A 23085-nucleotide genomic window follows, 5' to 3' on the forward strand; every position below is an offset into this window, starting at 1 on the left:
AGGACCTCTAATTCTGGACACATTCTCTCCCCAGTCAGCCTCACAGGTCTTCACTGCTCGAGTATCTCCTGATGCCCTTTGGAAGATTGCTGCAGACATTTGAGCTCTTAGTGAAAAGCAGTTCTTTCTGGGAAAGAAGAACTAGCCAGTGCTTTTAGAGTGTACATGATAAAGCCTCACTCCCAAAGTAACATGCAAACAGTAAACAGTATACCTGAAATCATAGAAATATACGAGAAATTACAGCAATGGCATATGGATGCAGTTACAATCTCATAAAAAGTACATGTATAAGGCACTGGACTTGTCCATAGGGAGAGTTATTAAAGATTAAAAGCAGAGGACTTTGCGTGAATGCAGCACATACCAGCCAGCCCAACTGAGCCCTTGTCATCTTGACACACAAACATCACTGTTAAGCCATAACCTTTCCTTTTTCATACACTATATTTTGATCATGTTTCCCCTTCCCAACTTCTCCCAGATTCTCCCCACCTCCCTACACATCCAACTTCATGTTCTTTCTTTGTCTCTCCCTTAAAACCAACAAAAGCAAAAAAGGAAAATCAAGACAAACTAAAAAAAAGAAAAAGAAAACACCAGTAAGATAGAAAATACTAAACCAAAAAGTTCATCAAAAAAAAAACAAAACGGGCTGGAGAGATGGTTAAGAGTACTGACTGCTCTTCCAGAGGACCTGGGTTCAATTCCCAGCACCCACATGGCAGCTCACAACTGTCTGAAGATCCAGTTGCAGGGGATCTGACACCTTCACACCAATAAACAATAAAAAATACTTAAAAACAAAAACATGGAGTCAGTTTTGTGTTGGCCACCTACTCCTGGACATAGGGTCAGCCCTGGAGTGAGGTGGATATACCCAATGACACTTGATTTGAGAGAACAGATTTTTCCTTTCCCAGCAGGAATCAATTGCAAATAGTTCTTTGGTTAGGGGTGAGACTGTATACTTACCCACCTCAGGATATACGTAGATCTCAAAGTGCACATTTACTGAGTTTTCACAAGTGGATACACTTAGAAATATTTTTTTAATTTTTATTTTTTTAAGATTTTTTTTATTGAGAAAAAAAATTTCTGCCTCCTCCCAGCCTCCCACTCCTTCCCTCCTCCCCTCACTCCTCTTCCCGTACCCCCACTCCTCTCCTCCTCCCCCCACTCCTCTCCCCCTCGCTCTCAAGTCTGAAGAGCAGTCAGGGTTCCCTGCCCTGTGGAAAGTCCAAAGTCCTCCCCCCTCCATCCTGGTCTAGGAAGGTGAACATCCAAACTGGCTAGGCTCCCACAAAGCCAGAACATGAAGTAGGATCAAAACCCAGTGCCATTGTCCTTGGCTTCTCAGCAGCCCTCATTGTCCGCCATATTTAGAGAGTCCGGTTTTATCCCCTGCTTTTTCAGTCACAGTCCAGCTGGTCTTGGTGAGCTCCCAATAGATCAGCCCCACTGTCTCCGTGGGTGGGTGCACCCCTCTTGGTCCTGACTTCCTTGCTCCTCTTCTCCCTCCTCTTAGAAATATTCTTATCTAAAAATTAGAGAAGTCCTTGTTTTTTACCGCAGCGTAGTACTCTAATGTGTATATATTCCACATTTTCTTCATCCATTCTTCCATTGAAGGACATCTAGGTTGTTTCCAGGTTCTGGCTATAACAAATAATACTGCTATGAACATAGTTGAACAAATGCTTTTGTCATATGATAGGGCATCTCTTGGGTATATTCCCAAGAGTGGTATTGCTGGGTCTAGGGGTAGGTTGATCCCGAATTTCCTGAGAAACCGAAACACTGATTTCCAAAGTGGTTGCACAAGATTGCATTCCCACCAGCAATGGATGAGGGTATCCCTTCCTCCACAGCCTCTCCAGCAAAGGCTATCATTGGTGTTTTTGATTTTAGCCATTCTGACGGGTGTAAGATGATATCTCAAAGTTTAGGATTGTGGTACTTGGGACTAATTCAAAGGCAGAATACTTGCCAAGCATTGACTCTCCAAGTTCTCTATTCCTTTTACTGCAACGTAAAAACCAAAAGTAGGAACTTTTTCTTCTATTTGCTAAACTGAAATTAGTATAAATTGTCTTCTATCTTGAGAATTGTACAAGCAGACCCGTGTCTGTGGTCTTGGGTGGGATCAAGTCTTATCTAATGGACTGGGCAAGTATTCATTCTTGGGACCAAGAACAGAAACACTTCTAGATTGTCTGATGGTGGCTATAGTGTGTTAGGACAGAAAGCCTGTATGCTCTTAGTTACAAAACTTGAGCCAATGACCCTCAGGAGGTGAACAGTGGCCTGAACAGCACTTGGTCTTCATTTATTTCCACTCTCATATTCCCTGGCTTCAGTTTCGTGTCAGCACTTCAGCGAACATTCTTGTGAATTTGGTGTCCGTCTACACCCCAGAGTGGGGCTCCTGAAAGCCGACATCTCTAACTCGCTCCTTGTGGCAGCCAGCACATGGTCTACACCCGGGATTACTGAGAGGACAAACACTGTGTCCCACTCTCTAGACAGAAAAGTGGCTGGAGGGGGAAGTGACTTTCTTTAGGAAACAGTTAACCCCGTCCTCCAGTCCTGCTACTCCAGCTCTCACCTGCAGGTGTCAGTGCCATAGGGAGCGGGGGGGGGGGGGGGGGGGGGGGGGGGGGGCACCAACTTAGCCTTCTCTTGTCTCGCTCCTCTTTTTTTGTCTCCCAAGACAACTCTTGGCTTTGCTGATGGGGTAGGGGTTCTGAAAAGGACCAGGAGTCAAGTAGGACAAGAACTGAGCCAGTTTCACCAGGAAGGCAGCTAGGAATAAGACTCTGTTCTTAAACAAAAAACAACCCTCTGTGTAGTTGTCTACAGTAAACCTTCCTACCCAGGGTGGGTCACTAAAGAACCTTGGTCTGAAGTTCTGTTACCCTATGCAAAAAACACACTGCTTGACTATCATATAGAGAAAAGAAACTTGCAGTTTTCTGAGAATGGGTTACTTTGCCAAGCTGCATGTACCAGGAAGGTTCCAGGAAGAGTCAGGTAGGATCGGGTCATTCACCACAAGGCAGACCTGAAAATCCGGCACTCTGACTTCCACAGCTTACCGCAAGTCCTCCCAAGTGTAGTCAAATCCAGCAGTGTCCTTCACGTGGTCTCATGGAGAATCACTTATTCTATTCCTTTTAATTACGTTACCAAATATTAGTATGGCAAATCCTTTTATGATGCTGTAAGTTCAAATAAAAATAGAAATAAGCAGTGTAGGTTAGGTGTAGATAAGGAAAACTTGATTGATAGGGTTTACTCTAAGGCCACAGGGCTGCTCTCATAGCTAGCCCCTCCTGCACTTAGTGGTTTTCAGATTTTTTGCTTTGTGTCGGGTTTTGTTTATTTTCATCGAGTTCTAGTACAACACCAGAACTTTCATTTAGTTCCTTTTCGATTTTTTTTGTGCTGTGTATTTGCATCCCTGATAGACTTTGTACTTCCCAGGAAATCAGCGTCTTGGACATGTAGGAGTGGCTGGAATCTGACATTTAGGAGACTGGATAGAGAGGTCTCGGGTTGGCTGTCTCTGGGATGGCCCCGCTGAGGGAGAACCTGAGTCACAAACGTTTAAGTCTTACTCAAGGAGGAGTTTTACTACCTACGGGAAGGAAGTTTAAAGAAGGCCCATTTCAATGCACATCCCCAGGCTCTGGCTCTGGTAAGCACACACTTATTCCAGAGTTCTAACTTGGCGCCCCAGGTCTTGCAGCAAGCGAGTTCAACTGGGAACCGCTACCTCCAGAAGCACCGCCAGATGGCTTCGGAGCTCTAGGCGAGGGACCGCCGCCCAGACGTGTGAGAACAGTGTCCGCGCCCCTGAACTCAGGGCTTTCGATCTTCGCCTCCACCACCAGCAATATATCAAAAGGCATCTTCCCCGCCCGCGGCAGAGCACCACGTGCCGTGCTTCGGCCCAGTCTAAAAAGTCAGGCCCAGCATGCACATCTGGAAAGCAAGAGAGATTTCCCTGGGGTTCGGGTGGGGATGATGTGGACTGGTTTATTTAAGATGACATTCGCAGAGCCAGACCCGTCCTAGGGACTAAGCAAATACCTCTCTCCTCGCAATTACATCCTTCGTCCTTTAAGCATCTAGCAGCATGGGTGAGGGAGAGTTCACGGACGAAAGGATCACGTTTGGAAAGGGATGGAGAGGTGGCTTTCAAGTGCCTAAGCTCCCCAGCTGGAAGATACTGGAGTGGCTGTGCCTGGTGTCAGTTTCCTCATCTGTAAACTGGGAAGAAAGCCCATGCCCAGGAGCCTAGGACTGTAGCGAGGTAGAAGACGTTGCAGCCAGGAGACAGGCGCCTCCGGAGGACGGGGAACGTCTAGTCTCCACCCGGAGACCCCCTGGGCTCCTGGGGAACTCCGCGGCGCAGCCCGGCGCGCAGGGGTGGGGCCCGCGGAGGCGGAGACGCCCGCCCAGCGTCAGCGAACCAGCGCCCGTCTCTCAACGGCCAATGACGAAGCGCCTTACAGCCCAGGCCGCGTCGGGAGTGAGGCTGCGGCGAGCGAGGCGCTGACAGGGACCCGCGGGGGTATCTAGCACACCGACCCCTGGACCACGCCGCCATCGCAGCCTCCCGCTCAGTCCTCTCTCCGCTGCTTCTCCTCGCCATGGAGGCGAGGCCGCCGCCGCCGCCGCGGGGCTTCGAGCAGCGGACCGGGCGGCGGCCCTGAGGGGAGCGGCGGGCCGAGACGCCGCCGCCGCGGTGCTGAGGCGGAGCTGCCGTGCGCGTCCCCCGCGGTCCCGCCCAGCGCCGGGCTCGGTAAGCGTTCGCGCCTGCCGCCGTCGGGTGGGCTAGGGAAGGTTGGGATGGCCTGGCCGCGCGTGGGAGCGGTCCCTGGATCCGTTCCCGGAGGAGCGCCTCCGGCTTGTGCATCCTGGCACAGTGAACAGGGGGAGGGGGTCCCGGAAACGTGCGGGACACGGACAGGCTGGAACTTTGCGGACGTCCTCCTGAGGCCCTGGCCAGGGCGCTGCTGTCCATTCTGAAAGGAAAAAAAAAACAAAAAACAAAAAAACGTTGAGCAGCGAGAACGGTATTTGCTCAGGTCCATTTAGTGGGTGGAGAAAGGTGGCTCACGCAGTGATCATTTCCACCCCCTCTTAAAACCCCTTCCTGGTCCTACTCCCCAGCCCTCTCCCAAGCGCGATCGCAACTGTTGTGTTTGCTTAAGAAGGAAAATATGGACTCAGAGCTGCTCAGAATTCAGAACGAGCCACTTGGGAACGCACATCTCTTCTGTTTACTTTCAGCAAATCTTAAAAATTGCCACTTGGTGGGGGGAAGGGACTAACTCCTAATTGTATCTCCTAAAAATAAAAACCATAGAGGCAGAGGTTCGAGTTTTTGTTGTTGTCAGTGATGATGTTTGTAAGACAGGAAAAAAAGAAATGCTCCAGCTCTTCTTAGAGTAATGCTTGCCAAAGCCCTTGGCCAGGATAGGGAGTCCCTGTTGAAAGGCAGTCTCCTGTCCCCGGATATGGCATCTCTTGTTACCTGTTAACTACTGAGGCAGCCAGAGAACCAAAAGATGGATGAGGATTGACAGGGACGGGATAAACATCCTTCTGCCTAGATCCTCCTTTCAAAACCATAGCTCTGACGTTGTCATTTGTGCTCTTAAAAATTCCCTCATTTTCCTCCGCCCGTGAGATGAATGAAACCCCTAATGCGTTATCATTTTCTACAAGGCTCTTGACAATGTTGCCTAAGCGAAATCTTTTATGGTTTCCTGGGATCCTTTCACTTCCTTCTCTTCAGCGCCGTTGTTAGCCATTCAGAGCTGTTTGCCTGATCCTTCATACTTGTGGCGGTTTTTGGTGTTTTTTTTTTTTTCTTTTCTTCCCCCTTTGGCTTTTCGAGACAGGGTTTCTCTATAGCTTTGGAGCCTGTCCTGAAACTAGCTCTTGTAGACCAGGCTGACCTCGAACTCACAGAGATCCGCCTGCCTCTGCCTCCCGAGTGTGTGCCACCACCGCCCGGCTTGGTTTTTGCTTTCTGGTTTTCCCTTTTCTCCCACCTTTTCTTGCCAGGTTCCTGGCTTTCCTTCAGAGCTCTTTTCATTTGGGAAGCTTGAGGACAGGGACGTGTAGGTTCTTAACCACTTGCCAAGAGCAATGTTTACTAGTGTTTTTCCTGAAGGCCTGCTTGGAGTATGGGCTAGGACTTTTATATTCTAATTCCCTCTCTCTCCATCTCTGTGGCACCCAGTGCCCAGAAGTAGTCATCAGGGAGAGACTGGTAGGTTTTATGTCCTACTTCTAATCTGTCCTTGAAAGGCCAAAAACTCAGTTCCTTTTCCCCTCTCTCTGCCCCGAGTGGCCTGATAAGCTCACTCTAAGGCTTGGTTGGATCCAGGAGACTAGTCACTGGGTACCTTTTAGCCACTGACTTAGTATGTGGGTGAATGCAGAACCAGAAAAGCAAACCCCTTGATTCAGTACATTCATATGCCACCTATTTGCCAGACAAAGTACTTGGGGTTCTAAATGAAAGTGAGAAAGTCATATTCTTATCTTTGAGAAGATTATATACCAATGCAGGACGGGTAGATATAAACAGTTACATCATAGGTGCTATTAGAGTAATAATAATTGCTGTTTTCTATTGCCTGTGACAGACTATATAATAAATGCCTTACATGAATTATCTTGCTTCATCTTTTCAATAATTACAAGGGCTCCCTCCTACTCTGCGGGACTAGAAGTGAGTAGACAGGCGAGGAAACAGAATTTGAATCCTGACAGTCCTTCCTCATTAGCACAAAGTATTGTTTACTCTTTGTATCGACATTTCTTTTTTTTTAATTAATTTAAAACGTGTGTGTATATGGTTGTTTTGCCTGTACATATGTCTTTGTACAACTCATGTGCCAGGTGTCTTGGAGGTCAGAAAGGTTGTTGGAGTCTGTGGAACCAGAACCGTAGACCACTGTGAACTGCCATTTGGTTACAGAGAATTGAACTCAGGTCTTCTTGAAGAACAACCAGTGTTGGCATTTCTTATTTTGTTATTCAGCTGTAGAATAAGCTGCTTTGTTATACATAGGACTGTTACATGTATTTGTAACTAGGCTTTATGTTAAACATTTGTTTCTAGGTTTTCTCTTACAAGAATACAATGAATATCCTTCTAGATATTTTGTTATATGTTTGTATATACAATTAACTGAACAATGTATTTTAAGAAATGGAGCTATTGGATCAAAGACCTTTGTGTAGTTTTTATTTGTAGGCATACCAACAAGTTGCCACCTCTTTGAAGTAGTGCCCATTTATTCTGTCCCCTAAACTGGCTCAGTAAATGTAAATCAGAATATCTAGAAGCATTATCTGGGTACTTTTCCTGCATACTATACCTGTTTCCCTCTCCTGCTCCAGCCTAGTTCAGAAGCAGTCACGTGATTTGTGCAAGAAGATCAGAACTGGATGATGGTGGCTTACTTCCTATAGCTCGGGTGTTTGTGTTTGTCTAGTACCATTCATTACTGGAGGACCTCAGCATCGGTTTGTAAACATTGTTGCATTATTTTTGCATTTTCATGTGTTTCACTGTTTCTTGGGATTCTAAAAGTGCCATCACAGACAAATGCTATTCTTTATTTCTTAAAAATATATGCCAGGCAGTGATGGCACAAGCCTTTAATTCCAGCACTCGGGAGGCAGAGGCAGGAGGATCTGAGTTTGAGGCCAGCCTGGTCTACAAAAAGAGTTCCAGGACAGCCAGGCTGTTTATACAGAGAAACCCTATCTTGAAAAACAAACAAACAAACAAAAACAGAAAGAAATATATATGTATAGGAGCTAAAGAGATGGTTGTTTGGTTAAGAACACTGAGTGCTCTTGCAGAAGACCAGACTTTGTTCTTTATTATGCACATCAATTGGCTGACAACCGCATATACAACTCCAGCTCCGAGCTCTGCCGCCTCTGGCTTCTGAGGGTACTTCACTCATGTCCACACACACCATTAAAAATATTAAAAATAAAACTTTAAGAAAAAGAAATATACTAGCCATTAAGAGTGAGCGCTGCGATTGCAGAGAACCAGACTTTGGTTATCAGTATCTACATCTGGCAACTCTCAGCTGCTTGGAACCCTAGCTCCAAGGGATCGGATGCCTTCTGGCTCTTGTGGGGGTGAACGTACGCGCACACACACACACACACACACACACACACAGTATTTTTAAAATTAAATAAATAAGCAAAATAAGGTGGATAGCTCCTAAGAAATGACACCTTAGGTTGTCCTCTAGCTTCCATCGACACAGATATATGTGTAGTTTTATACTTCTACCCATATAGGTACACGAAGAGACTCCATTCCTTGTCTCCCCGTGGGCAAACTAGTCAGGTTATCATTCACTTCTTATCTTGTGGTAGAGTTGATGACTTGAGGATAAGTCAGCGTGCTCTAGAGGAACAGAACTTACAGAATGAATCTCTCTCTCTCTCTCTCTCTCTCTCTCTCTCTCTCTCTCTGTGTGTGTGTGTGTGTGTGTGTGTGTGTGTGTGTGTGAAAGAGAGAGAGAGAGAGAGATTTATTAGAATAGCGTATAGGCTGTGTTCCAGCTAGTCTAGCAATGGCTGTCTACCAACAGAAGGTCTGGTCTAAGAGTCCAGAGGTTATTCAGTCCACAAGGCTGGATGTCTCAGCTTGGCTTCAGCGTGTGCCAGAATTCCAAGGAAGTAGGTTCTAATGCCAGTGAAGAAATGGATTTGCCACTGAGAGCAAGCAGGCAGAAAGCTTCCTTCTTCCATGTCCTTTAGCCTGCCAGCAGAAGGTGTGACTCAGATTAAAGTCGTTCTCCCCACTTCAGATGATTTAATTAAGAAAAAATATCCCTCCTGGTGTACCCAACCACTTGTGTTTAAGTTAATTCCAGATCTAGTCAAGTTGACAACCAATAATAACCATCACAACTTCCATAATTTTTATGCCAATTTTTGCTAGGCTTGGTAGTACATACCTGTAATCCCCAGTCACCTCAGAGGTCGAGGAAAGGGTTAGGTAAGGACAGCCTGGGCTGTATGATGATACCCATTTAAGAAAACAAAACAAATAGCCAATTTTTTGCTGCCTAACAAAGAATATTAAAAAAATATTTGTGGCTGATCTCTTCAAGTAAGGTGGGTTTTTAAGGAATGTTTATTAGTTTTTATTGTTTTATGTGTACGTATGTACAGTGTGTCCATGCAGGCTGTTAGATCCTCTAGAGCAGTGGTTCTCAGTCACTACTGTTGTGCTCTCGTCTCCCTTCAGTACAGTTCCTCATGTTGTGGTGACCCCAACCATAAAATTTTTTCGTTCCTATTTCATAACTCTAATTTTGCTACTGATATGATATCTTAATGTTAATATCTGGTATACAGGATATCTGATATGCAAACCCCAAAGAGGTCGTGACCCACAGATTGAGAACCACTGCTCCAGAACTGGAGTTACTGGCAGTTGTGAGCAGGCAGATGTGGGTGCGCCCTCTGCACCTGTAGAGCCTTCTGGCCCCAGTGGTGCCTCATCTGGCAGTCCCATTAGCTACCTGAGAATGTTCGTTTCTCCACATCCTCGTCAACATTTACTGTCTTTGTTTTTCAGCTCTTGTCATCTTAGTGGCTGTGAGTGGTTTTGATTTGTGGTTTGATTTTACAGATCCAGAATGCCACTGTGAACTGTTACGTCTTTTTCAAAAATTCTCAGAATTTTACATATGAGGAACTTGTAGCCCAGGCTGGTCTTGATATTTAAGCCTTCTGAGTGCTGGGATTGCATGTATGGATCATCACACCCAGATGTGTGTGTTGCAGGGGGTATTTGTGTTACTGTGTGCATGTGGGTCTTCAGAAGTCAACATTGGGTATCTTCTGCACTGTATACCGTTTTTAATGGTCTCTTACTGAACCTGGAGTTGACAGGTGCCAGCCAGCGAGCTCCGAGGATCCACCTGTCTCTCTGTCTCCTCAATGCTGCAATTACAGACACGTGCCACTGCGCCCAGCTTTTACATGGGCACTGGGGATCTAAACTCAGGTCATTATACTTTCGTGTTCTGTGGCAAACCCTTTACTCATTGTGCCATTTCCTCAACCCTATATCCAGAATTAAAGCAGAGTGTTTATGTCATTGAATGAGAGACAATATCACATCACAGAGCTCCTTCCTTTTGGAACCATGTTTATTGTCCATTATAACCAAGTGTTGACTTAAAATCAGACTTCTGCACTGCTTTGTTAAGGAATACTAGAATGAAAGTTTTAAAAGGATGACAAAATAGTTTAGTAGTAGAGTGCTTGTCTGGGTTTAATACCACCAAGGAAAGGAGAGGAAAAGGGAAGGTAGGTTTCAACCATAATGAAAAATATTTAGTTTCAGGGATCACATAAAAATTTTTAATTTTATTTTTGTTATCATTGTGAGTGTGTTTGTATGATGCACGTGAAGAGAGGTACACACGCCACAGCACACATATCAGACTGCTTTGTGCAGTAGACGCTCTCCTTCCTTTACATGGGTTCTGGGATTGAATTCAGGCCATCAGGCTCGCATGGCAAACACTTTACAGCTTGAAGGCTCACATGAAAACATTTAAAAATTTTTTATTTTATGTGAATGAATGTTTTGCTTGAATGTATGTCTGTGCATCAGTTGCATGCTTGGTGCCTGCAAAGGCCAAAAGAGGGTGTCAGATTCCCAGGGCATCAGACCCCCTGAAATTGGCAACTGCATTTGGATCTGTTTTAGTGTGAAGGCGTGGTGATGCATCTGGGACATATGGACCAATATGAGTAAGCAGGAAAAGTGTTAATGGTTCTATATTTGGGGACCAGGTGGTGGCATAGGCTTTTAATCCCAGCACTTCAGGAGGCAGAGGCAGGTGGATCCCTGTGAGTTCAAGGCCAGACAGGTTTACAGAGTGAGTTCCAGGACAGCCAGGGCCGCACAGAGAAACCCTTGGGGGGAAAAAAAGAAGAAGAAAAGTACCAGATTTTGGAAGAGAGGATTATTGGTGAGTGGAGCTTCTGTGTGGAGGAAGAAATTGAAATCCAGCTGTTAGGAATTGTGGTTTCCAAACATTAACTGATGAACTGATACTGCCCATCAGTAAAGAGAATGGATGCCTTTCAAGTACTGTCACTGGAGTGATGGGGACAGTCCAGGACTTGTGATGTTTGAGGGCTGCATATTTCTACCTGGGTGCTTTTGTTTCCCTTCGTTCTTTTTCTGTCTCCGATGATACGCAAGGAGTGAGGCCTGTCAGTAACTTGGTGCCTTTGCCTGTACTGTGGCTACCCTCCCGTGTTCCCTCCTCTTGGCTGAGCCTTCTGGTTTTGTAGCAAGGCCTGAATTCACAGTGGCTCCCAGATAGAGCTTCTCTTTCCCAAGCCTAGTGTTAGCTAGAGAGGGTTTTCTGAGCCCTTAAGTCTGAAATCCTAATAGTTGAGAAGCAGCAGCAGCCCAGGGAGGTTGTCTGTGGCTCAAGTCCTTGCTTCTGGTTTAAGAGGATCCGTTTGTTTCTGCGGTGAGCACTCGGGGCTGTAGTGTTGCTGGCAGTAGTTGTCACCGTGAGTAACTAGGGTGCAGGGCATTTCAAATAAAATAACATGTGGTTTTGTTATTTTTACTAATTTTTTTTTACATTTTGAAATTATATGCATCTTTAAGTAATTATTGCTTTTATATGTTAAAAATATGTAGAGAATTATAGTAAAAGATAATTCCTCTTTCCTCCAACCTCCAACTTCCCTTTTACAAGAGCATCCTTAGGAGTTTGGGGAGAAAGCTCAGTCAGTAAAGTGCTTGCTGGGCGAGCATCAGGACCTCAATTCAGTTCTCTTGGATCCAGGCGGAAAAGCTAGGCATGGTGCCACATACTTGTAAACCTGGCGCTAGGGAGGCAGAGACAGGCGGACCTGCTGCCCTACAGGTTGCTTACTATCATTCATACTTAGTTTTCAAAAGTTCTGTTTTGAAGGAGCTGTCTTGGAGCAGACAGTGGTGAGAGCAGACAGTTCTGTGTGTGGATTGGGAGGGGCTTTTGTGTATAGGAGGGCTGTAAAGGAACTTAGTAAAGTGGCAGTAATGTCCAAGTGTTCTTTAGTCTTGTTGAATTGTAGTTATGAACAGTAGCTTTATAGAAATGGGGAAACTTAATAAATGTTAAAATTTCACAGATGAAATTCTTTCAACCCCCTTGGTCATTGAATTGAGCTTCCCAAGTGGTTTCAAGTGCATTCGTTTATCTATACATTCAAGTCCTGCAGGCACAGCCAGTACTGTCAGGGTGAACCACCTTCACAGTCTCCTTAAGAGTTGAGCAATCTGACTGTAAGGAGTTAAACTTGCAAAAGCAGCAGAGCGGGTTCTGTAAGACCAGGTCTTTTTGTTGGCTAGACCTGAACCACCAACACTTAAAAACACATCCTAAACCTAAAAGTGTTAGTACTGTAGATTTGAAATACTTTGTTTTCTTACTCGCAGCTTGTCTTCCAGGGTTGTAATGTCACTCAGCTTTGGAGGGCAGTTTACCATCTTGAAGAATCAAGGTTATTGGATGGAAAAGACAGGGCTATGATTACAGTAATACAGTGGCTAGGTGTCTGAGACTGGGAGGAGAGACTGGGTGCTCTGTTTATAGGGACATGTGACTCCAAGGGTGGCTGTCTTGAATGTGGCTAGTGGTTGTGCTCTATGCTTGAATGATCACAGAAATTGCTTTTTTTTTCTTTCCTGGTTTTAACAGAGGAAAATTGTAGGAAGGGTCATGTAGGGGGAAAAAAAGGGAAAAGAATTTGGTAAATTAGCAAACTATAGTGTTTACATCTGGAACAGTTTTCCATACATGGCACAGGCACACTGTCCTGTTTTTATCTCTGGTCTCTCCTCACTTTCCTCAGGCCATTTCTTTGACCATTCTTGGACTTACTTAAGTCCATCCTCAGCCTCATGTTTTACCAAACACATTCTTGGAAGGACATGAGTATGTCTATGGTTTCGTGTTTCTTGTAAATTAGGGGGAAAAACTGTCCTTAGATCAGATTTGGTTGATAAACAACAACTTGTTTGTTTTCCCTGTTGAGGTGTTTCCCAGACACCTGCATCAGACTCAGGACGGACCTGTTTTCTAATCTTTGTCTTGATGAGTGGAACAGCCCAGCAGCTACCCCGGAATGTTAGATGTTGTTACTCATATCATTGGTAATATGTTTTGTCTCTCATATTTGCCAGCGTGGGTCTATTTCTTGTGACCCCATCTATGTTTCCCACATCAGTCTGCAGGTAGATATGACATACACATTCTCTAATCATTATTCCTTCCTTGTTCCACATTCTTGATTACATGCTCCCTGGAGAGCTCTTTTTGGTTTCATGATCTAATCTTAGTACTTCATGGCTTAAAGTCTAGACTCATTCACAGAGCAAGCTTTTTTTATTCAACTTGGCTTTTTTTTTAAATTTCTTTTTAAGCAGTTTTATTGAGGTGTTCTAGTTGGTTTCTGTTGCTGTGATAAAACATTCTGGCCTAAAGAAACTTGGAAAGGAAAGGCTTTATTTAGCTTACACGTTCTCAATATAGTCCATCACTGAGGGAAGCCAGGGGAGAACTCAGTCAGGATCCTGGAGGCAGGAAGTGAAGCAGAGACTATGGAGGAGTGCTGTTTACTGGCTGGCTTTCTTGGATAACCTAAGATCACCTGCCCAGGGATGGCACTGTCCATAGTGGTTGGGCTCTTCCACATCAATCATTAATCAAAAAAATGCCCCATAGACCTGCCCATAGGCGAGTCTGATGGAGGCAATTTCTCAATTGAAGTTCCCTGTTTGCCAGGTGATTACGGTTTATGTCAAGTGGCAAAAATCATCACATGAGATATAATGATATGCATTAAAATGTATTTGTTAATTGTGTACAATTTGATGAGATTTACTATGTTAAATGGTACAGTCATCACCATAATCATTGTAAAAGACGTGTCCACCACCTGGAAAAAATTTCCTTGGGTGTGACTTTAATTTTTTTATTTTTATTTTTGTAGTAAGAACACATAAAATGGGTTCTGCCCACCTGCGTTTGTAAGCACATCACACAGTGTTGTTGGCTGCAGGGACTATGCTGTAAGCAGCTGTCTACTATCAGGGGGTTTTATAAAGTTTCAATGAAGGATGAATTCGCCCCAAAGCAGAAGCATTTTCTTCACTGTCTGTATAGCATATTATCTCACTTAGCCCTTTCACCACTCTACAGAATCAGATAGCAAGGCTGAGAAGGGGAACTGTAAGTGTCTGGGCTGGGTCTTGGACTCGTTGCTACCCAACTACAGAGTTATACTTGTTCTCCAGTACTAGACCTCCTACAAGTGTACAGAATGGTATTCCCTGTAAAGAAATTTATTTGAAAAAAGGGTCCTCCCGGCAGATTAAGATGTGTGAAGATGAAATTATTTTGAGTTATTCTGGTGGGCCTAAGTACTCTTATAAGAGACATACAGTACACACAGGTATGTGAAGAAGGAAGCAATATTAGAGTTGTGTCAACATTTATTTTATAAAAATAGATGGTCTTGCTGTGTAGTCCAGACTAGCTTCAAACTCTGTCCTCTTCTGTCTACCTCCCAAGTGCTGGGATTATAGGCATGAACTACTAAACTCAGCTTCTGACAGTATTTCTTCGCTGCTTCAAGTCTGATCTCAGTTTTGGTTCTGTGCTATTTTCTCTTTTTAAGATTTATTTTATGTTTATAAATATTTTTCTTGCATGGATGTATGTGCACCACATGTGTGTCTGGTCCCCAAAGAGGTGAGAAGGTCATTGGAACCCTTGGAATTGTAGTTACAGAGGATTGTGAGCTGCTGTGTTGGTGCTGGGAACTAAAGAACTCAGGGAGATGAACCTGCATTTAACTGCTAAACTATCTCTGTAGTCTGATGTGATTTTTTTTTTTTTTTTGGTCAGGTTACTTTATCAAATTGTGTGGTAGTCCATATACTTGTATGATAATCCACACAACATGTAGATTAAATACTGGCCTTAGAAAGAATTTTATGGGGCTGGAGAGATGGCTCAGAGGTTAAGAAAACTGGCTGTTCTTTCAGAGGTCCTGAGTTCAATTCCCAGCAACCACATAATGGCTCATAACCATCTGTAATGAGGTCTGGTGCCCTCTTCTGGCATAGAGGTGTACATGCAGGAGGAATATTGTATACATAATAAATAAATCTTTAAAAAAAAAAGAAAGAATTTTATGGTCTACAACTTCCTGACACATACTTTCCTGAGGCATGGATTTACATTCCGTGTGCATTGAGTTTGATGGCTGCAGAACTGAGTTCACTTATGTTCGCTGAGCCTTGGTGGCTTCACTTAAAGGACTAAAACTTTCTGTATGGAAAGTAATGTTTAAAAAGAAGTCACCCAAAGCCTGTGCACCACACCTGAAATTCTAGCTCTTGGAAGGCTAAGGCAAGAAGAGTCCCATGGGCTCCCATGGGCTCCCATGGGCTAGAAAGTCAGACCTTATCTTAAACAAACACAAGCCATCCATTAATTCTGTTTGGATATGCTCCTCAGGATTTGAAGTTTGCGGCTAGGCCTGGTGGCCTATCCCTACAATCCTAGCTCAGGAGTCTGAGGCAGGATAGTTAATCCAAGGCTTACCTGGCATGCAGTAACTGCAAGGCTAACCGGACCAAGTTATTGCCAGAGATAGCTAGAGGTGCTCTTCAGTTGAAGAGTACTTGCCTAGCATGTTCAGTATTTCGTCTCTACCAGAAGAAACAAAAGTGTTTGAAGGAATCTTGTGTTGTCAGACAATATTCAAATCTCAAATGCTGCCCTACAGTACTTGAAAACTTTGACTTTTGACTTTTAATGTTTTTTAATTTTTGAGCTAGAATCTTGCTATATTAGTAGGCTGGCCTCGGACTTGAACTTCCCTATCTTGGCCTTCTGAGAGCTGGGATTACAGGCATATGCCACCTAACTTCACTTTTCTTTTTGTTTCTTCCTTTCTATATTTAATTTATTTTATATGTATGTGTTTGACCTACATGTATGTCTGTGCACTGTGTGTATGCCTGGAGCCCATGGAAGTCAAAAGAGGGCACCAGATCCTCTGGAACTATAGTTACAGATGGTTGTGAACCACCATGTAGGTACTGGAAATCAAACCTAGGTCCTCTGCAAGAGCAGTAACCACTCTTACCCAAAGAGCCATCTCTCTAGACCCCTCTCCTGGCCTTTTTGTTATTTTCTTTCTTTCATATACTGAATTTCTTTCTTGAGAACAGAGGTGTGGTTACTTGTTTTAAGTCCCCCCCCCCTTTCAACTCTAACATGATAACTAGTAAGCATGAGTGAGTGGTTTACTCCAGTAGAGCCATACTGACCCCACCCCACCCTGGGTACCATGAGATAGAGTAAACCGTACTCTTTCCTTTTTTCAGCTCACTCAGTAGCTCAGACTGGCCTAGTATGATTTTTGCTGCCTCCACCTTCCCAGTGTTAAGATTACAGGTATAAGCCACTGCTTGGCTTGAACCAGTACTCCTTCTGAAGGAAACAGCATGACCTAATAATAATAAGCATGTAATTTCCGGGTCAGTCCAACAGGACAACTCTTGAAAACAATAATTGTAGAAAAGTTTCATTTAAAGAAAATTGGTAGACATTAACTTGCTACTGAAAATGATTTTGATTTTAAAGTTGTTCGTTCTAATATTTTTCAGATAGTAACTTAGGAAGGCTGTTTTGGGTTTTCAGCCCCTGCTCATTTGGCTCCATTGCTGTGGACCTTTGGTGAAGTATAACTTCATGGCAGCCAGGAAGCAATGAGTGGAGTGACAGAGTCAGAGACAGGGACAGCGTATCTGCCCCAGTGGTCTGTCTTTCCTGTGTTCCAGCAGGAGCCCTAGCCTGCCAGATGGACCCGTGCACCTCTGCGGTGAGTCTTTTTCCCGTGGTTGCTACCATGGCAGTGATCTTGGAAATGCTCTTACAGCCACACCTAGAATTATGCTTCACTGACCCTCAGGTGTCTCTCAGTCCATCAAATTGATAAGTCGCTCTCAAATTGCATTGATCTCTTGGTTACAGCCTTTGCAGCAAAAACTAAAACTAGAAAACTTCTTACATCTCCACCTTTTTTACTTCTGGTTTAGGGACCATTCACTGTTAAGCCCCCTAATTGTCATGTTTCTTTGGTCTCTTTTTTTTTTTCAGAGAATAGCTCTTTGTTCTTCTTTTTAGTAATTTGACTTTTTTTTTTTTTTTTTGGTTTTTCGAGACAGGGTTTCTCTGTGGCTTTGGAGCCTGTCCTGGACCAGGCTGGTCTCAAACTCACAGAGATCCGCCAGTCTCTGCCTCCCTAGTGCTGGGATTAAAGGCGTGCGCCACCATCGCCCGGCTAATAATTTGACATTTTTTAAAGATTTGTTTTTACTTCCTGTGTATGAATATTCTGCCTGCATGTGTGCCTGATAAGACTCCCTCAGAGGAGTGTCTCAGACTTCCTGGAACTGGGGTTATGGACAGCTGTGAGCCACCATGCAGGTGCTGGAAGAGCAGCAAGTACTCACAACCACTAAGCCGTCTTTCTAGCTCCTGAGTGAAACAGCCTGGCTCTCCTGGAACTCATTCTGTAGACCAGACTGGCCTCAAACTCACAGACATCCACCTGCCGCTGCCTCTGCCTCCAGAGTGCTGGGATTGAAGGCGTGTACCACCACCACCGCCCAGTTGATTTGACTTTTTTTTTTTAAGTAGTCTAATTATTTTGTAGGATTTTCCTAAATCTGAATTAGTATGATTCCTCTCGAATAGATTTGAGGATTTATTTTATTTTTGGTTATGGGTATGTGTGTGTGGGTTTATGCACGCACGTGCGTGCGTGCGCGCATGTGCGCGCGTGCGCGCGTGTGCATGTACCCATGGAATCCAGAGAAGTTGGGTTTCCTGGAACTGGAGTTACAGGCAGTTACAAGAATCAAATTCAGGTCCTCTGCAAGAATAGTGCGTACCCTTGAGCACTGAGCCATCTCCATGCCCTCTCTACATCTTTGGCAGAATACCACAGATGTTGTGTTTGTCACGGCATTATACCAGGAACACATGTCCATTTGTGCAGTTACAGGTTGTGTTCAATTTTATCACAGTCAAGATGTTGTCTCATAAACTTTTGGAAAGTTAGCTGAAAAGTATTTTTGTGCTTATTGATAAGTAAATAATACCATTTTGTGGGAGTAACACTTTGAGGTTATGTAAATTGACTGTTTCAAATTCTGACCAACAAATTTTAGTACCCATTGAAGATTTGTGACTGAATCTGTTATTACTGTGGTGGTAGCCAGATGGCAAACTAAAAAACAAATTCATCATTCTTCATTCATCTGGCGTTTCCTGCGAGAAGCTTTCACTTTGTCTTTTTATTTGTAAAATTACCGACATGGTTTTCTGTCTTATTTTATTCCTTTTTGAACTTACTTTGGTGACCAAGTTGTCCTAGATTTAGCCAATGTAACCCTTTCAAGCTTGTGTCCTTCTTGTCATGTGCTCATTATGTTTTCTTTTTGGCATAATCTTGTCCTGACTCAACCATTTTTCTTTTCAAGGAACTTTGGTTCTTTTTAGAGAATATAGTTAGGCATCAAATCTGTGCTCTGCGTGTGCTTCTTGCACCTAGGACGTGATTTCCCTTACACCCTGAGCCCTGAACTACAGTTTGTTTTTGTTGTTGAGACAGGGCTCAGTTATTCTGTAGCCTAGGTTGACTTAGAACTTGTAGCAATCCTCCTTGCCTCAGCCTCCAGGTCTGAGTCGTTACCGCACCTGGCTATGAAATTGTTTTATTAAGTCCCTGGGATCTAATTAATAGGGGTAACTGAGTAACTGCCCAGGTCAGCACCACTAAAACTTCATTATTCTGTAGTTTTCCAAAAGCAGGATGCTCAGCATGCTGTGCAAAACCAAGTGGAAAACCACTAGGTTGGCCATAAGGCAAGGAGCCAGAGACAGACACGAGTGGAAATCATCTCCATAGTGGTGGGAAGATGTTAGGTCAGTGTGTATGAGGGCATTCTAATTTGATTTGTGCTTGCCCTCAAAAACAAAGATGGTATGAATGGGAATAACCTTGGTTCTAATTTTGGCATCTGCTTTCAAGGTGCCAGATGATTAATTACAGAATATTAAGATTATTACAAATAGATTTGTATGTCTGAATATACATGTGCATATAAATAAATAAATAAATAAAGTGGAAGGCCATTTTCCACAGTAATACCTCTAATTTCATTCTAACCTGATAGAATTGTTTCTTTTTTTTTCTTTCCTCTTTTTCTGACTTTGACAAAGTACATCGCTCATCCTTTCCACTACAAACCATATAGATCCCAGTCTTCTGTCTATAAGGCAGTCTCCTTGGCCACCCCACAGAATACCCCCTGCAAGTTTGATAATCTATTTTTTTTTTTTTTTTTTGGTTTTTCGAGACAGGGTTTCTCTGTAGCTTTGGAGCCTGTCTTGGAACTAGCTCTTGTAGACCAGGCTGGCCTCGAACTCACAGAGATCCACCTGTCTCTGCCTCCCAAGTGCTGGGATTAAAGGCGTGCACCACCACCGCCCGGCTTTGATAATCTATTCTTACACACAAACTTTACCCTATCAACCATTAATCAAGAAAATGCCCTGTTGTTGGCTGTTTTTACTCTTTAGGCTTTTGGGGGTCCCACCACCTAGCTCCCAAATCACACATGGAGGCTTATTCTTAGTTGTGAATGCTTGGCCTTAGTTTGTCTTGTTTCTTTCCAGCTTTTCTTAAATTATCCCATCTATCTTTGGCCTTGAGGCTTTTATCTTTCTCTATTTCTGTGTACCTTTACTTTTCTTCTTATCCTGTGTCTGGCTGGGTGGCTACCCCCTGAAGTCCTCCTCCTTCCTCTCAATCCCAGATCCTCTTTTATTTATCAGATGTTTATAACAGGCACAGTTAAGCAAATGCAACATAAACAGAAATAAGACACCTTAAAATAATATCCCCACCAGTGCCCCGCGGGCACATTCACAGGCCATTCTAATGGCAATCATCCCTCAGTTGAGGTTTCCTCTTCTCGTGTCTCTGTAAAGCTGACAAAACGTATGGGCACAAATCCCTGGGAAAGATTTTGGATTTGGGATTTGTTGAGACAAAAGCACAACTCTTGTTTCAAGGGGAAAAGAGAGATTATTCACTCTGGAAACACAGGCTTAGGTTGCCCCAAATTCCATGTTCCAACATGGAAGCAGATTCATCAAGTTTTCATAGTAACTAAACAAAGAAAGTCTTAAGTCAAAGCGCTTTTCAGATACATTAGTTGAAACATTAGGCGAGTATTTATAACACAGAGGAGAGTCTCAGTTGTAGGCGCAGATGCTATCTGAGAGCATTCTTGGCCCTTTGGTTGGTAGACCTAGGGTTTTATTAAATTAATACATTCTAAAGGTTTGTTTATTTTATACAGATATTAGGTTTAACTTTATTTGTTAGTGACAGCATGTCAGGTCTGACACAAAGGGGCACAAGGAGTAGCTATTTTGTAAGTTAACAATAGCTCAAGATAAATTTGAATCTGTCTCCCCACCTGCCCCATTTCACCTCCGTATTACTGAAGTTCTTATCAGTCAACCAGTCTTTGCAGACACAGCTCTTTCTTAGCTTGCTTTCTGTTGTTGTGATCAAGACCATGACCAGAAGCAACCTGGGGAGGAAAGTGTTTATTTGACTTACAGGTTACAGTCTATCACAAAGGGAAGTCAGGACAGAAACTCAAGGTAGGAACCGTGAGGCAGGAACTGAAGCAGAGATCATGGAGGAATGTTATTTGTTAAATGTGGTATTAATGCCATAGATGGACAGACAGCAGCATGTTAGGGGCCCTAAGGAGAGATCGGACCCATTTGGTTGGTCCCTTCTCATACATTCTAGAGGAAATACCATGTGATTAATGGGCAGTCCATAGTACATACTTGCTGTCAGGCTGTCTTTGGTTCCTGGCAGGCAGGTGGGAAAGGAGTCTGTTAGTCTGGGGCCTGTAAGTAAAATAACTGAGAGTGGAGAGAACAAAACAAGTTATTGGAAGAGCTTTAAAAAAATGGCACAAACCTGGCTATTCCAAACTTTTGTTTCTATTAGGTGGAGGGGCAGGGAAGGTAATTGTCATCTTCTTTTCTCTGCCTTAGCATACCCCCCTTGAATATCAAACCGGAAACCTTCCACCCACCACTTAAGATGTGGAAGTAGGAAGATAAGGAGTTCAAGGTTACCTTTGGTTATGTAAGAAATTCAAGGCCAACATGAACTACACTAAAACCCTGTCTTAAAAACAAACAAAATCGGCCGGGCGGTGGTGGCGCACGCCTTTAATCCCAGCACTCGGGAGGCAGAGGCAGGTGGATCTCTGTGAGTTCGAGACCAGCCTGGTCTACAAGAGCTAGTTCCAGGACAGGCTCCAAAACCACAGAGAAACCCTGTCTCAAAAAACCAAAAAAAAAAAAAAAAAAAAAAAAAAAAAAAAAAAAAAAAAAAACCAAACAAAATCAAAAACTAAAAGAAGAATGTAAATGAGATGAATGTGGTATGGCTTATGTTAGGAAATTCCGGTATTTTGATGAGTATATTGAATATGTCATAACTGGGAAATTCTTCAATTTTGACATTTTACAACATATAACACCTGAAAGAGAAGGCCCTTCTAGAACACGCAAGAGTGTGTAAGAATTCAGGTGTTAGTAACATGCAGTTGAACAGTAAAGATACTAAAAAAAAGCCAGTAAACATTTTCTTCATTTAAGTATGATCCATAAAGTAATTATTAGTATAGCTTGTATTGCTGTTTTTCTTTTAAAGATTGAAACAAAGCCAGGCAGTGGTGGTGCACACCTTTAATCCCAGCACTCGGAAGGCAGAGGCAGACGGATCTCTGTGAGTTCGATGCCAACCTTGTCTACAAGAGTTAGTTCCAAGACAGGATTCAAAACTACAGAGAAATCCTGTCTCTAAAAAAACCAAAGAAAAAAAATTTAAACAAAAAATTGTAAGACCCTCCCCTATGGTATTAATTTGAACTTTTCCACAAAGCACCATACACTTTCTCCACAACTTGGCTTAGGACAGGATGTTTGCCTGGGATTGTTGTATATAATAGGCACATTAAACCAACTTAAATTATTCAAAAGCACTCTCTCTCTCTCTCCTGCTCTCTCCTTTCCTTTTTTTAATTGAGGGAAGCAAAATGCTGGTTTCCAAGGATACACATTCTCTCTTGTGCTGGTTTCAGATTGTTGTAGTCATGGAAACTAGGCTAGTAAACTCATTCTTGGCAGCTGGTGGCACTGGTCTGATCTTTTCTTTAAAATGCATTACAATTACAATTTAAAGTAATACATTTGGGGAAGATTAGTGCCTTGTGATTCCATGTCATCCTTATGGGAATCAGGAATGTTGTTGATTTAAGTTAAATAGTAGAAAGTGTCTAAGTGAAACCTCAGTGATTTAACTAAAGGTGACTATATATTATTTAAGCAGAAGAAGTTAATATTTAGTCTTTTTATTTATTGTATTTTATTTGTGTGTGCATATGTATGTGCATGCATGTACTCTGTGTTTGTGTGTGCATGCACACACACATGCACATGCGCTGGGAGGTTGATACAGGGCATTTTCCTTTATTGTTTCTCCACTTTATTCATGAAGCAGGGACTCAATTACATCCAGAGTGTGCAGATACAGCCATTCTCTTCCTCTTACCTAGGTAGATATGATTACCATGTCCATCTAGAGTTCATAGAGGCTTATGACAGCAAAATGTGTGGTAGGAACTGTTTCAGATAGCCCTGGCTACCTAAAGCTAGGGTAGTCCACTGTTATAATTTAGTCAAGGTGTCTATAGAATGTTCAACCTGTCTGCTACTGAATTAGGGTAGTCCAAGGCTGTTTGACTGACAGTCCTTTTGCTCCATGGCAGTAAGGGGAACTCCAGTGGCTGTCAGCTAGGGAGGCAGGCTGCTT

General features: G+C 43.4%; 1 protein-coding gene across 7 annotated transcripts in view; it reads left to right on the plus strand.

Annotated features, from left to right (window-relative positions):
• The first annotated feature begins 4512 nt into the window (after positions 1 to 4512).
• Positions 4513 to 23085, plus strand: part of Ptpra (protein tyrosine phosphatase receptor type A) — a 99437-nt gene continuing 80864 nt past the window's right edge. For 5 of the 7 annotated variants that reach the window (XM_075962170.1, XM_075962169.1, XM_075962168.1 and 2 more), the window contains exons 1-2: positions 4513 to 4810; positions 16772 to 16986. In XM_075962170.1, coding sequence (XP_075818285.1) covers positions 16966 to 16986 — 21 coding nt within the window. In that variant the 5' untranslated portion in view covers positions 4513 to 4810; positions 16772 to 16965. The remainder of the gene's footprint in view (positions 4811 to 16771; positions 16987 to 23085) is intronic. The other 2 variants (XM_075962171.1, XM_075962173.1) reach the window with 1 other exon arrangement.

Source organism: Microtus pennsylvanicus, chromosome 2 (assembly GCF_037038515.1).
Source record: "Microtus pennsylvanicus isolate mMicPen1 chromosome 2, mMicPen1.hap1, whole genome shotgun sequence".
In the NCBI taxonomy this organism is placed as follows: domain Eukaryota; kingdom Metazoa; phylum Chordata; class Mammalia; order Rodentia; family Cricetidae; genus Microtus; species Microtus pennsylvanicus.